At 40.9% G+C, this 14,679-nt stretch overlaps 1 protein-coding gene across 2 annotated transcripts in view; it reads right to left on the bottom strand.

Annotated features, from left to right (window-relative positions):
• Positions 1-14,679, bottom strand: part of hhip (hedgehog interacting protein) — a 121,801-nt gene that overhangs the window by 36,549 nt on the left and 70,573 nt on the right. For both annotated transcript variants that reach the window (XM_078412705.1, XM_078412712.1), the window contains exons 8-10: positions 10,196-10,317; positions 9,831-9,954; positions 1,072-1,214 (exon numbers count right to left, since the gene is read on the bottom strand). In XM_078412705.1, the coding sequence (XP_078268831.1) occupies positions 1,072-1,214; positions 9,831-9,954; positions 10,196-10,317 (389 nt within the window). The remainder of the gene's footprint in view (positions 1-1,071; positions 1,215-9,830; positions 9,955-10,195; positions 10,318-14,679) is intronic.

Genomic DNA, 14,679 nt, shown 5'->3' with positions numbered 1-14,679 from the left:
GGTTTTGTTTGAGATAACAGTATTTAAGTAAAATGTACACATCAATGGAAGGAAAATGGGACAAAAAACATGCAGCAATATCTGAAAAGTTTTATAGAGAAGAAAAAATAAGGAGAAAGCAAAGGTTCTGTAATGTTCTGATAAAGACACTCTTCATTAATAGGTAATATGATTTAGGTAATATGATTTAGTTATATATTTATTATATATTAGTTATATATTTAGTTATATAATTATATTATAATTATAATTATATAATTATATTATATATAATTATATAATCATATTATTATATGATATAATTAATATGATTTAGACCAGAGTCTGAAAATATGTTGTTTTAATTACATGGGTGAATGTTAAAAAAAAAATGTTCATTACATAAATTCAATTTGTTAGAAATAGAAGCTGGCATGCCCATAATTATTCAGTGAGGTCATCATGCTAAAGACCAATTCACAGCTGCTTCAAGTAGACTAATCTGTGAAATCAAAACGCAGTGGCCAATTATTTTCAGCAGATACATATGTGATGATTCACCACATCATAAAACTTGTAAAAACCTGCCAAGCACTGACATGGTCCATTAATTCTTGATCTCATTCCAGAATAAAATATTCTGCAATATGATCTCACTAAACTTTCACAAATTATGTGCAAACTGATGAAGGTTGCAAACTACAACAATCACAATGCCTGAAAACAAGTTTGCGTTGCATAAGGATGTTCATGTCACCCATAAAAGTAGGAATCTCTTATTTGATGGGATTCTGGCACATCTTGGCCACAGTGGAAGTTTCCCTTATTTCAAAACAACACCCTTATCTGAGATTAATTGATTTTTCATTGATGAAATTGAATCCCCAGCCTCTACATATGGGCCAGATAGCAGTCAAGAATTTTGTTTTTGAACTTGAATTATAGAGACTTATTTTTTCATTTAATGTGCACACCAAAAAAAGAAAATTGCCAAGCAGCAATTCTGTTTTTTTTAAATTAAGTTAATTTCCAGTAAACAAGAACAGATATTTCACAGCAGTAATTATTACAAACGTTAGGTTCATTCATTACCTAACTCATCTTCTCCAAATCCCAAAACCATTCCTGAGATCTGACCACTATGTGAGTTTTTGCACGCGGTGCTACTGCCAAGACACAAGGCTCGTTCTTGCCACTGTTTGTTCAAAGAACTTTGTTGAAGACTCATCAGTTGCCTGAAATCAGATGTAAAGAATAAGAGTCAATACGGACAAACTTTGCAGATATTTTGTGTGCAGCCCTCTCAATCTTACATGGACTTCTGAAACGACTCTGAAAGATTTTCTAAGATGTCTTTAAACTTTTACTCTTTGGCACAAGGAAATTAGAATGATGTTAAATCACTCAACAGCTCTAAATTCATACTAGTTAGGAACTAAACTTAATCACAGCAATGACAAACAGATCATGTTAATAACTGCACTAACAAAATGTAAGTGATCCCAATCCAATCCCAAAGAGTCATGTCAACAAATGAGGCACAAATAAGAATCCTTATAAGTCTGCTTACATTACAACATGGTGCTAATTCATCTGTGCAACTGGGTATTAATTTATACGCCGCCTCTTTCAGCTGTGTTTACACCAATTGTTTCTATATAGCACATGAGTTGTCGTCCCTTGAAACTTAAATCATGAATTCCTCTGGTAATTACAGAATGCATTGGAAAACCATATCTTTAATTGCAAGAATAAACACAATAATTTTAATCAGATGTATTTAATTGTATTCTAAATTTCACTGGCACTCTGCAAATATTAAAGACCATTACAATCATATTTTGTTTAACTGCCAACTGCACCAATACACTATAGCAAGGGCTGCTAAGTGTCATGAAAACTTTGAAGCCAATTTCAATTCCACAGGTGTTCTCACCGACACAGTATTGGGTTGAAGCCATCCAAAAGCCAGATCTTGGGTGGTAAGTTTTTTTGAACACATTCAGAGCAGTTTTTATGGTTCCTTCGTGTTTATATTGGCAGCATTATATAGTTATGAGATCAATACTACTATTATACTGGCACAAAGCTGCGAGTATAAACAAAGACGCCCAGATCCTTTGAATAACTGCTACAACTTGAAGAACACATGCTTGGAAAACGGAATAGTTGTGAAAGCAAAAAGCATAACATTTCCACCCAAATAATCCAAAAGACGTACAATGGAACATTAAGCAAACATTATTTAATCCAATGGACTGAAACTGAGAAAAAAATCTAAATCTGGACCCAGTGTAACTGTTACAAACACGATTGCAGTTTCTGACAGAGGGTTAAAATCAGTGGCGTAATTTACACTTTCTCCACTTGGCGATAATCCAGTGATGCTAACTGTTAAAAAAACCCCGTGTCCAGCTGCTCAGTCCCCGATTGTTGACCTTCCTCTTTTCCTAAATCAATAGCTCCTCCCTCCCACCCCCAATCATTAAACTTCCCTTTCTCTTATCTCAATCTCGCTCACCAGAACCACTTAGCTTAGTTTAGAGATACAGGCCCATTGGCTGCACCGACCAGTGATTCCAGCACATTGACACTGCCCGACACACACGAGGGACAATTTACATTTATATATTTATACCAAGCCAATTAACCTACGAAACCTGTACGTCTTTGGAGTGCGGGGAGAAACAGAAGATTTTAGAGAAAATCCAGCGCAGGTCATGGTGAGAACGTACAAACTCCGTACAGATAGCACCCGTAGTCAGGATCTAACCGCTGGGTCCCTGGTACTGTAAGGCAGTAGCTCTACCGCTGCACCACTGTACCGCCCTAAAGATTCCACTTCCAAAGGTCCTACTTTTTAAACTTTTCTAAACTCCTGCCTATTGTCAGACGCTGGACAGGAAATAGAAAAGTAGAGGATATTCGGGACCTGCATGTTTGTGGCCCTGGGCTTATTGCTTTTCCCTGCACGGATCATATCATTTGCAATACCATTCATCCGCCATTCCTTGTTAATGTCCCCTCACAACACATGGCAGGGGAGACAAAAGCTTCCGGCAGGCACTGAGACTGAAATCAAAAATATGGACACAAATAGTGGCAAAAAAACACCCTCTTCATTGTTAGATTTACTATCGTGGAATTTTCTGCAGTGAGATGAAATCTTATCTAAGCCGATGACACGAACCCTGCAAAGGCTACCTCACAGACATCTGGGGACTAGCATCTACATTGGGAGAAATGTCCCACAGGCCAGTCAGCCTGACAAAACCATGCTTACAGAATAATGTAGGAAGGAACTGCAGATGCTGGTTTAAACCAAAGATAGGCACAAAATGCTGTAGAAACTCAGCAGGACAGGCAGCATCTCAGGAGAGAAGGAATGGGTGACGTTTTGGGTCGAAAAGTCTGAAGAAGGGTCTCGACCCGAAACGTCACCCATTCCTTCTATCCAGAGATACTGTGTGGCCCGCTGAGTTGCTCACAGAATAATATCTGCCAATTGTGCCCAACTCCTCAGTCACAATCCTTAGGTAGGTCTGTCCCGCCAGCAGGGGCAGCATATTGAGATATAGTTGGGAGAGTGTGTTATTGAGAGTCTTTTACATTGCTTTCAGGCCCTACCACGTAACATGACTGCAGGTCAAATATGGGCAAAGAAACCTCCTCCAGATTACTTTTTAATGTCCTCCATCTGCTACTGAATCAGTGTTCTTTGCCAACACATGGGAAAAGCACTGAAGGTGAAGACCAAGAGCAAAGTACTAACTGAAAGTACCTTCGCCAAGACCATGGTTCCAGATCTCATCACAAACCATTCGGATATGGAACAAAGCATGGAATTGGATAGGTGAGATGAGAGTAACAATTCACCAATGCAGTGTGGAATTAAGAAGTAAAATAAAAGCGAATGTGCTTCAAGAAGGAAACACTACAGTAATTGCTGTTCTATCAACACCCTGTCATTCATTTCCCCATTACTGCCCAACAAACTGAGAGTGCCACCTGCAAATACAATACGGTTATTCAGCTACATAGGGCGGCACGGTGGCGCAGCAGTGGAATTGGGCCTGACAGTGGCAGAGATCCGGATTCGATCCTGACTACGGGTGACATCTGTACGGAGTTTGACAATAGACAATAGGTGCAGGAGGAGGCCATTCAGCCCTTCGAGCCAGCACCACCATTCAATGTGATCATGGCAGATCATTCTCAATCAGTATCCCGTTCCTGCCTTCTCCCCATACCCCCTGACTCCGCTATCCTTAAGAGCACATTCTCCCTGTGACTGCATGGGTTTTCTCTGAGTGCTCTGGTTCCCCTCCTACCTTCCAAAGATGTGCAGGTTTGTAGGTTACTTAGCCTCTGTGAATTGTCGCTGGTGTGTGGGATAGAACTAGTGCATGGGTGGTCATGGCCAGCGCTGACTCTTTGGGCTGAAGGGCCTGTTACCGACCATGCTGTACCTGTAAACTAAACTAAAGTGACACAACTCTGTCGGTTCCTCCTCACACAATCTCTGGATTCTAAGGAGGACAAGGGCATTAGGTGCATGGGGGCACCACCTCCTGCAGGGTCTCCTCCAAGCCATACACCATTTTGACTTGGGAAACATATTCCTTCAGCACTACTGGATCCAAATCCTAAAACATCCTTCCAGCAGCACTCTGTGCACCAGAAAGGATGCAGACGCTCAAGAAGGTTGTTAACCGTCTCCTTTTAAATGGACGTGCGATAAATACTGGTTTTGTCGGCAATGCCCACATCCCCAAAAAAACAAATAAAAAATAAATCTCTGTAGGTTAGAGGCACAGATAAATAACTGCACCAATCATTCCTGACCTCGATATTGCTGTGAACATCTGAATTAACATCAATGGCAGCATATTACTGTATTTGTGTTTAACAAAATTGGTGAAAAATACCGCTGTGGTACGTGAAATCTTCCCATTGTGTTTAAATAGTAGTGGTGTCTGTTTACTAGTAACCAAGTGGGCATTTCAACTTAACTTTGCCAGAGCAAATGTCTTGTCAATAGGACTTCAGCATTCACAACATCAGGTAGAGACGCTCCTACATTTACTACTTGTAAACAACCATTCCTTATGCTGGCCCATCTGAAAAACATCACAAACCAACCTGCTGGACGCCCTACAATTTGCATATAGGGCCAATACATCGGTGGACGATGCAGTCAATCTAGGCCTGCACTTCATCCTCCAGCACCTAGACCACAAGGGGACCTATGCCAGGATTCTGTTTGTGGACTTTAGCTCTGCTTTTAACGCCATTGTGCCAGAGCTACTACACTCCAAACTCTCCTAGCTGACTGTGCCTGAACCCCTCTGTCAGTGGATCATCAACTTCCTGACAGACAGGAAGCAGCATGTGAGGCTGGGAAAGCACATCTCGGACCCGCAGACCCTCAGCATAGGAGCTCCGCAAGGCTGCGTACTCTCCCCTCTCCTTTACTCTCTCGACACCAACGACTGCACCTCCACAGACTCCTCTGTCAAGCTCCTCAAATTTGCGGATGACACTATCCTGATTGGACTGATCCAGGATGGGGAGGAAACTGCCTACAAATGGGAAGTGACACAGCTGGCATCACAACAACCTGGAGCTCAATGCTCTCAAGACAGTGGAACTAATTGTAGACTTTCGAAGAGATCCCCCTCCCCTCACCATCAACAACACCATAGTTAGATCTGTGGAGTCATTTAAGTTCCTTGGAACCATCATCTCCAGGGACCTTAAATGGGGGGCCACCATCGACTCCACAGTCAAAAAGGCCCAACAGAGGATGTACTTCATGCGGCAACTGAAGAAACACAATCTGCCACAGGCAATGATGGTCCAATTCTATACTGCTATCATTGAGTCCGTCCTCACCTTCTCCATCATGGTCTGGTTTGGCTCAGCCACCAAGCACGACATCCGGAGACTGCAACGGATCGTTCGCACAGCCGAGAAGGTTGTTGGCTGCAACCTTCCCCCCATTGACGAATTGTACACTGCAAGGGCCAGGAAACGAGCGGGCAAGATCATCTCTGACCCTCTCACCCTGGCCACAAACTCTTCGAAGCACTTCCCTCTGGAAGGCGACTCCAGACTGTCAAAGCAGCCACAGCCAGACATAAAAATTGCTTTTTTTCCACGAGTGGTAGTTCTACTCATTAACCAAAGCCTGTCGTTTTTTTTTGTTCTGGTTTATTTTCACCCACATGTTTAGACCGTAATGTTGTATCCTTATTGTTTTGATGTGTTTATGCTTTATTCTTAATTGTTAACTGTATGTTTGTGTTGTCATTTGTGAGCGGAGCACCAAGGCACATTCCTTGTATATGCACATACTTGGCCAATAAACTTATTCATTCATTCATTCATTATTCTAGGTTTCATAGAAAAAGTGCAACCTTCAAAGCACATGTTGAAAAAATAGGGCAAAATCTCAACCTCATGATTGCTATTTCTGAGAAAGGAAAAGAATATCCAAAGTGGTAATCCAGTTAGCAAAACGTAAACAAAATCAAACTAGTTAAAAAGAAGCATCACTCACTTCACTGAAATAGTTAAAATCATAATATGTAACTCAACATCAAATAGTAAATTATTGCCACTACATTCCAGAAAGCAGCATGAAAGCCAGGTGCAAAAAGATATAAGAAAATATTACCAGACCCACAGTATTCTTAAAGAGCTATTTGGCTTTATCAATTTTTCTATGGTGAAAAGTAAATAGCTAGGCTGTGAAGGCAGACTTTAGAGATGCTTAAAAGTGTTAGCTTGCTATTTACATGTTCCATAAAGTTTGTTAAATTTGGTATGGGACTGGAATGATTCATAGGCCAAATAAATGCCACATTACTGAAGTACCGAACCAATTGGGTTTTTACAACAAACTGATAATTTTATGACAATTATTATTGATGCTAACATTTCCATTAAAGCTATTTATTTAATTAATTTTCTGAATTTAAATTCATCAACTGCTGTGGTGGGATTTGAATTTATGCACCAGATCATTGGTCCAGGCATCCAGATTACCACTTCAATAACATGACTTCAATATTACCTTGTGTTACATTCCATTTATTTAAAACTATTACGTTCTCAAACTACAACAGTGGATTTGAACTCACATTCTCTGAATTATTCAGGCAGAAAAATGGTCCCCTGATAATTCCCCCTCAACCTATGATACATTTAGCCAACTGATATAGATATTGTGGCATGTGAAATTAACACTTCATCCAAGCTCTTTAAAAAACAGCTGAATATTGGAACGAGCTGTCAGTGGAAGTGGTAAAGGTGGGTACAATTACGACATTTAAAAGACGGGTACATGAACTGGAAGGGTTTTGAGGGGTATGGGCCAAACAGGCAAATTAGGCTAGCAACTTTTTCAGCGTGGATATGACTCCCACACAGGTGGTCATTCAACTTTTCTTGTCAATGCTGGTCAAACGTAGATCTATTTGGGTAACTCCCACTTCACAGCCCCCCAAGGTTACTGCTTTTCAAAACAATCATCTAGGCACCTTTTCAACATGAAGGGCTTCACCTTCACGAGCCTGATCCACAATCAGTACCCCGTTCCTGCCCTCTCCCCATAACCCCTGACTCCGCTATCATTAAGAGCTCTATCGGGCCTCACGTTGTCGACCTCCCTGTAGTGAGCCCTGTCAACTGACCTCAGTCAGTCGAATGACAACAGGGACAGCAGAAGCAGAAGCAGCTTCATAACTTCTGCTGCCTCAAAAGTAAGAAGAAGAAGAAGAGCTCTATCTAACTCTCTCTTGAAAGCATCCAGAGAATTTCTGAGGCAGAGAATTCCACAGCTTTACAACTCTCTGAGTGAAAAAGTTTTTCCTCATCTCCGTTCTAAATGGCCTACCCCTTATTCTTAAGCCTCCACCGTTTGGCCCTGGTTCTGGACTCCCCCAACATTGGGAACATGTTTCCTGCCTCTAACGTGTCCAATCCCTTAATAATCTTATACGTTTCAATAAGATCCCCTCTCATCCTTCTAAATTCCAGTGTATACAAGCCCAGTCGCTCCAGTCTTTCAGCATATGACAGCCCCGCCATTCCGGGAATGAACCTAGTGAACCTAGGCTGCACTTCCTCAATAGCAAGAATGTCCTTCCTCAAATTTGGAGACCAAAACTGCACACAATACTCCAGGTGTGGACCCTTGCAGGCCAGGCGCCAATGCCACCAAATGGTCAACAGCAACAGGCTCCTCAATCCAATAACCAGAGACAACTTCACCTGTGGAAGGTGTGGGAGGGTCAGCCTGGCAAGGATAGACCTTGTCAGCCACAGCAGGAAATGCTACCACAGATTAAACATATTCCTCTCCGTGCAGGACAACATCAAAGCAACATCAACATCATCTCTCGCGAGTTGGAAAGATGGCGACAACAACTAGATAACTCTCGCTAAAATGTGCTTTTTGATTGAGATAGCTTGATAAATAGTAATTATGGCAAAGTTTACCGTGAATAATTTGTTGACTTATATACAACTAAACAATAGCTGAAAATTAACAAAATGCACTTGCTGGAAAATTGAAATTGAAGCAAAAATGCTGGAAATACCCAGGCAACAAACCACGTTATTGACAAAGGTAACCCCTCATCCTCCTGGACTCCAAGGAATAAAGTCCTAATCTCTCCCTATAGCTTCGGCTCTCATGTTCTGACAACATCCTCGAAAATCTTCTCTGCGTCTTTCCTGCTCAAAAGATTTACAGCCTCTCACAATGGTGCTTTCCTGCTCTAAGCCATGCCCCTTGATTCCACTAATAACATAAAATCTTAATATGTGTCTTGAAAATACTCAGTTACTAAGCCTTGCGAAGAGAGTTCCAAAGATCTATTTCCCTCCAATTGAACAATTATTTTTAATACAGTCACAAATGCTTTTTGTGTTCTTTTAGTTATAAAGAGAATCAAGGGACATGGTACTGGTGCGTGGAACTGGTGTCGAGCAAAATGTTCAGTCATGCTCTTAATGAGCAACAGAGCCATCACAGGGTCCGAAAGACCTACTACTGCATTGATTTCTTATGTTCTTAGTGTTCTTAGTTTCTTAGTGTTCGTGTTAGTGTTCTTAGTTTCTTAGTTCTTAGTGTTCTTATGTTCTTAGTTTGAAATAGTGACACTGGTTCTAAACATCTCAGGCAGGGAAAATAGTCCATTTTATGTTCCCCTGTTGTGGGTGACAGAATTTGGGGGAGATGATGGGAATATGAGGAAAATATAGTAGGATCAGTATAGAATGAATGTAAATAGGTTCTTGCTGTTGTAATTCTTGGTGATTTACAGAGAGTTGTAAATCTGTGGAATTCTCTGCCTCAGAAGGCAATTCTCTAAATGCATTCAAGAGAGAGCTAGATAGAGCTCTTAAGGATAGCGGAGTCAGGGGGTATGGGGAGAAGGCAGGAACGGGGTACTGATTGAGAATGATCAGCCATGAATGGTTGAATGGCGGTGCTGGCTCGAAGGGCCGAATGGCCTCCTCCTGCACCTATTGTCTATTGCTTTGGACATCAGGTAATAGTTTTGCTTCAACTACTGTATCAATTTCTTTAATCTTCGAAAACAGTTCCATCAGATCATTTGTACACATGAGAGCACAAGCCTAGTCGGTGTAGTCCATTCTCATAGTTCAATTATTTTAGCCCTGGTATAAATCAGGTGAACATACCCTTCTTTGCTTAACGAACCTAGAAGATGCTTCATCACTGAAGTAATTTGTATTTGCTTGTAGCATTTAGTTCAGTGGCTAACAAAATACCAGATAACTGTGTGGATGACTTCATGGAAAATCATTAGACATACCCATTTCGATCTCCGAAAATGTAGTTTCCAAATAGTCGTCTAGACTGGCATCCTCTGTATATAAAGCCTCCCACTAAAGGACTGTGGCTGGAAGATTTGAATTCAACCGCTGGAGGCTCTATTTCTGGAAGGCAAAAACTAGCATTTAAAATGACAAGAAATGTTAGCCAAATGATACATATCAGAAATACATTTGCCTTTCCTGGATTTTCCATGTAATTTTTGAGGGTAGAATCTTTAATGTACTGCTTGTAGTTTTAACAATAACAAAGAAGGTATAATTTTTTTAACATTTGCAGTACATCAATGTCAAATTTACGAGCAGCTGTTCAAAACTATAATTATGCTGTGAGATTTGCAATTACCATAATCTTTTCCCCTTGTTATCTTGATTATTCTTCCTGATGACTTATTCCAAGTATTTGACTCTGAACAAAGTATGGTCAAATTGCCAGTGGAGTCCCTAAGATGGTGATCCACTGCGCACCTAAATAAAATCAAGGTGTGATTAAAGAGCACTACTGATGAAAAAATAATCATTCAAAACATCTTCACTGTGAGTAATATCTATAGACCAAAACTCTTGTTTGTTTGTTCCTGAACTACAGCCAAAACGGTACACGATGGCGCGACAATTTTAGGCCCACCTTACTCACCGTCATCCCTTTGGTGCTAATGGAAGAAGTTTCATTGAAATCGGTGTTATATTTTTTAAGTTATTCACATTTTAAAGTTTAAATCTATCTCCTAAGGAGGGAGGGGGGAGGATAAGGGGGGTTGAGGGGAGGGGAAGGGGGGAGGGGAGGTAGGTTGGGTAGTGGGGAAGGGGGGAGGGGCTGGAGGGAGGTGGGGGGGAGGGGCTGGAGGGAGGTGGGGGGAGGGGAGAAGAGGGGAGGGTGTAGGGGGGGAGGAGAGGGTGCTGCACCAATGCAGGAGAGGTTTGGGCCCAACGGGTCCACTTATAATCCATTAAAAATCAAGAAACTAGTGCAAACAATATATTGGACTATTCAACATTTTTCTCGTTTAGCTTTTGACTTATTATTTTTTACAAGTGGTGCTACATTTCAAGGACTTCTTAAGAAAAGGTTTCAAATATGTTTGCCATTAGGAAATGGAGATTAGCAATTTCAATTTGTTCGGATGATATCCTGACATTGCATGGCATACTTTACAATGGAACTGAAGTGTGGAACCAGAGGATCTTTGTGGAGCATTATATAATTTAGCAAGGCCCTTCTCTATTCCTGATATTAAACTAAAATCTGTCGATACTGGTTGTGGCTCAGAAGAATAGGGAAATTTAAACTCTCTCAACGTAAAATAATAAAAGGTAGTTAGGCTTTCACAAAATTCCCATTCACATTAATGAATCTAAAACACTCCAACCTTTTGGCATACGGGGATCTCTGGCCGGTGTGGACTCGGTGGGCCGAAGGTCCTGTTTCCGCAACGTATCTCTAAACTAAATTATACTAAATTTCCTTTCCTAATGAAGAATCTTTTTATTTCCTGGACTTCAGGGATTAAAAAAAAAAAAAAGTATTTCATTGGCGACAATCTTGTGAGCTTCTTATTCCCACTAGCTGTTGTGATTGGAAGATCCAACAGGGAATTTGTTGTTCTTCTGAGCTCTCCATTGAGCTCATCATTCCATCTGCCGGCCCTTGTGTCAGTAGATAGTTCCTGCCAGTAGTTCTCAGGGAGTGCTGCCATGTATTGGGTGAAATGATGGTAAGCCTTGGTGTTGGTGAGACCCTTATCATCATATCATATCATATATCTACAGCCGGAAACAGGCCTTTTCGGCCCTCCAAGTCCGTGCCGCCCAGTGATCCCCGTACATTAACACTATCCTACACCCACTAGGGACAATTTTTTACATTTACCCAGTCAATTAACCTACATACCTGTACGTCTTTGGAGTGTGGGAGGAAACCGAAGATCTCGGAGAAAACCCACGCAGGTCACGGGGAGGACGTACAAACTCCTTACAGTGCAGCACCCGTAGTCAGGATCGAACCTGAGTCTCCGGCGCTGCATTCGCTGTAAAGCAGCAACTCTACCGCTGCGCTACCGTGCCGCCCTAATACAGTTATTTAACTGTATTAGCAAAACAACAGATTGCTCTTGAACTTTGTTGAAGGTGCTTGTGCAGATTATGTGTCTGAAATTGGATTTTAACCTGCAATCTGCCAACTCAGTTCACTAACACTATTGAACAACTTCATTTACTGATGTTCATTTAAGAGCATGATAAAATAGAGGCTGGTTTAATGGGCCAAAAATAAGAAGGAAACGAGTACAGCTCACAGCATGCTAATTCAAGAATCTTAATTAATTTTTTAAAAATTGGTATGTAAAAAAGCTGGTCGTCATTAATATACAGACTGTGAAAATGTAACTGGTATTCCGATGTTCATTAGAAAGAGATATCTGCTATTTTTACACTTTATGACTTTATATTTGACGATATAAAACTTGAGAAAATTATTTACCAAAATTGAAAACTACTACAAATAGATCTTTAAAATCGTTAAAAGTATGTTTGTTTGTCTATAACCATTGGGGCATTTGAAACAATGATTCCCATGTACACTTGGGACCAATGAAAACTGAAATATACCACAGCATATTAAGTCTGGTTATCTCAGCAAACAATATTTTGATTTAGATGGCTTATTTTTTGGTTGAAATATTATTTTATGTTTTACATTAATCTCTGAGCTGTACCACTCATCCAGAAAGCACTGACAGATTTTATTGCCACTGCCGATGGATGAAAAAAAATCCATTTTATTTTACTTCTTTCAAGACGCGGGCGGGATTTCCCTAAAGTACCTCCCAGCCGATTAAATATCTTTGAGATGTGATCAATGTGGCAAAGCTACGTGGTTGATTCATAATCAACGGCGGCACGGTGGCGCAGCGGTAGAGTTGCTGCCTTACAGCGAATGCAGCGTCGGAGACTCAGGTTCGATCCTGACTACGGGCGCCGTCTGTACGGAGTTTGTACGTTCTCCCCGTGACCTGCGTGGGTTTTCTCCGAGATCTTCGGTTTCCTCCCACACTCCAAAGACGTACAGGTATGTAGGTTAATTGACTGGGTAAAAGTTTTAAAAAAATTGTCCCTAGTGTGTGTAGGATAGTGTTAATGTGCGGGGACCACTGGGCGGCGCGGACTCGGTGGGCCGAAGGGCCTGTTTCCGCGCTGTATCTCTAAATCTAAAAAAAAATTAAATCTAAATCTAAAAAAAATAAAGGTTTATCTTTTTATTCAATTTAATGCTGAACGTAGAACAGGTCCTTTGGCCAATAATGTCCCTATGCGAAATTAAACTAATCTTATCTGCCTGCACATGATCCATATCCCTCCATTCCATCCATGTGTTTGTCTATAGGTCTCTTAAATACCACCACTGAATCTGCTCCTACCACCATCTTTGGCAGTATATTTCAGGAGTCCACCACTCTCTGTTTTGAAAACTCGCCCTGCACATTTCCTTTAAACTTTGCCCATCTCACATTAAAGCTATGCCCTCTCGACGTTGGCATTTCCACCCTGGAAAAATGTTCTGACTGCCTACCCTATTTATGCCTCTCATAATTTTATATACTTCTGTCAGGCCTCCCCTCAACTTCTGATATACCAGAGGAAAAAAAATCCAAATTTGTCAACCTCTCCTTCTGGGCAATTTCCACTAATTTTTAATTTAATCTAGAGATACAGCACAGAAACAGGCACTTCGGCCCAACGAATCCGCGCTGACCAGCGACCCCCGGATATATTAACACTATCCTACTAATTTTGGCAGCATTCTGGTAAAACACCTCTGCACCCCCCCATTATTCTTGTCATGGGCGACCAGAACTGCACGTAATACTCCAAATGCGGCACTACCATTGTCCGATAAAGCTCTAACTCCCTAACTCTTATACTCAATGCCCCAACCAATGAAGGGAAGCATACCATACGTCTTCCCATCACTATCTACTTGTGTTGTCACTCTCAGGGAGATTTGGACTTGGAGCCCATGATCCCACTGTAAATCAATGTTGAGCTATATCCCACTATATACTATAACAGCCTTCCTCAATGTCCACAACTCCACCAATTTTGGTGTCATCTGCAAACTTACTAATCAACCCATCTACATTTATGTCCAAGTCGTTTATATATATCACAAACAATAAAGGTCCCACCAGAGTTCCCTGTGGAACTCCACAGGACACAGACCTCCAGCCAGAATAATACCCTTCCACCATAACCCTTTTCTATGAGTAAGCCACTTCTTAATACAATCGACCAGGTCATCATGGATCCTGTGCATCTTAATCTTCTGCATCAGCCTACCATGGGGGACTTTATCAAATGCCTTACTAAAATCCATGTAGACCCCATCCACTGCCCTACCCTCATCAAAAGTATTTAATTGTCATATGTACCGAAAAAGGAACATTAAAATTCTTATTTGCAGCAGTTTAACAGATATGTAAACACAATACTCATAGGTAACATAATAAACAAAAGAAAATTCAATACATTAAAATAAAATAATATTAGTGCAAAACAAAAACCCAAAGTCCTTCGTGCAATCAAGACAGTTCATTGTTTCGTCAATGTTTGTAGGGTAGTGCTCCTTCATTGATCAACTTCGCCACCTCCTCAAAACATCCCAATCACGTTTTTAAGGCATGATCACTCACCGACCCTCAGTAGCCCATACTCTTCTGAATCAGAGTAAATCCTAATACTGTAATAGTTGGTTGATGCAGTACCAAGATTAGAAGGGAAGGGGTTAAAATAACTAAACATTTAGCGTGTATGTGTTATCTAAAATTAGTGCAG

The sequence above is a fragment of the Rhinoraja longicauda genome, chromosome 1 (assembly GCF_053455715.1).
Source record: "Rhinoraja longicauda isolate Sanriku21f chromosome 1, sRhiLon1.1, whole genome shotgun sequence".
NCBI lineage: Eukaryota > Metazoa > Chordata > Chondrichthyes > Rajiformes > Arhynchobatidae > Rhinoraja > Rhinoraja longicauda.
Note: the sequence above shows the minus strand (reverse complement) of the source record. Positions and strands in the feature narration are given on the sequence as shown.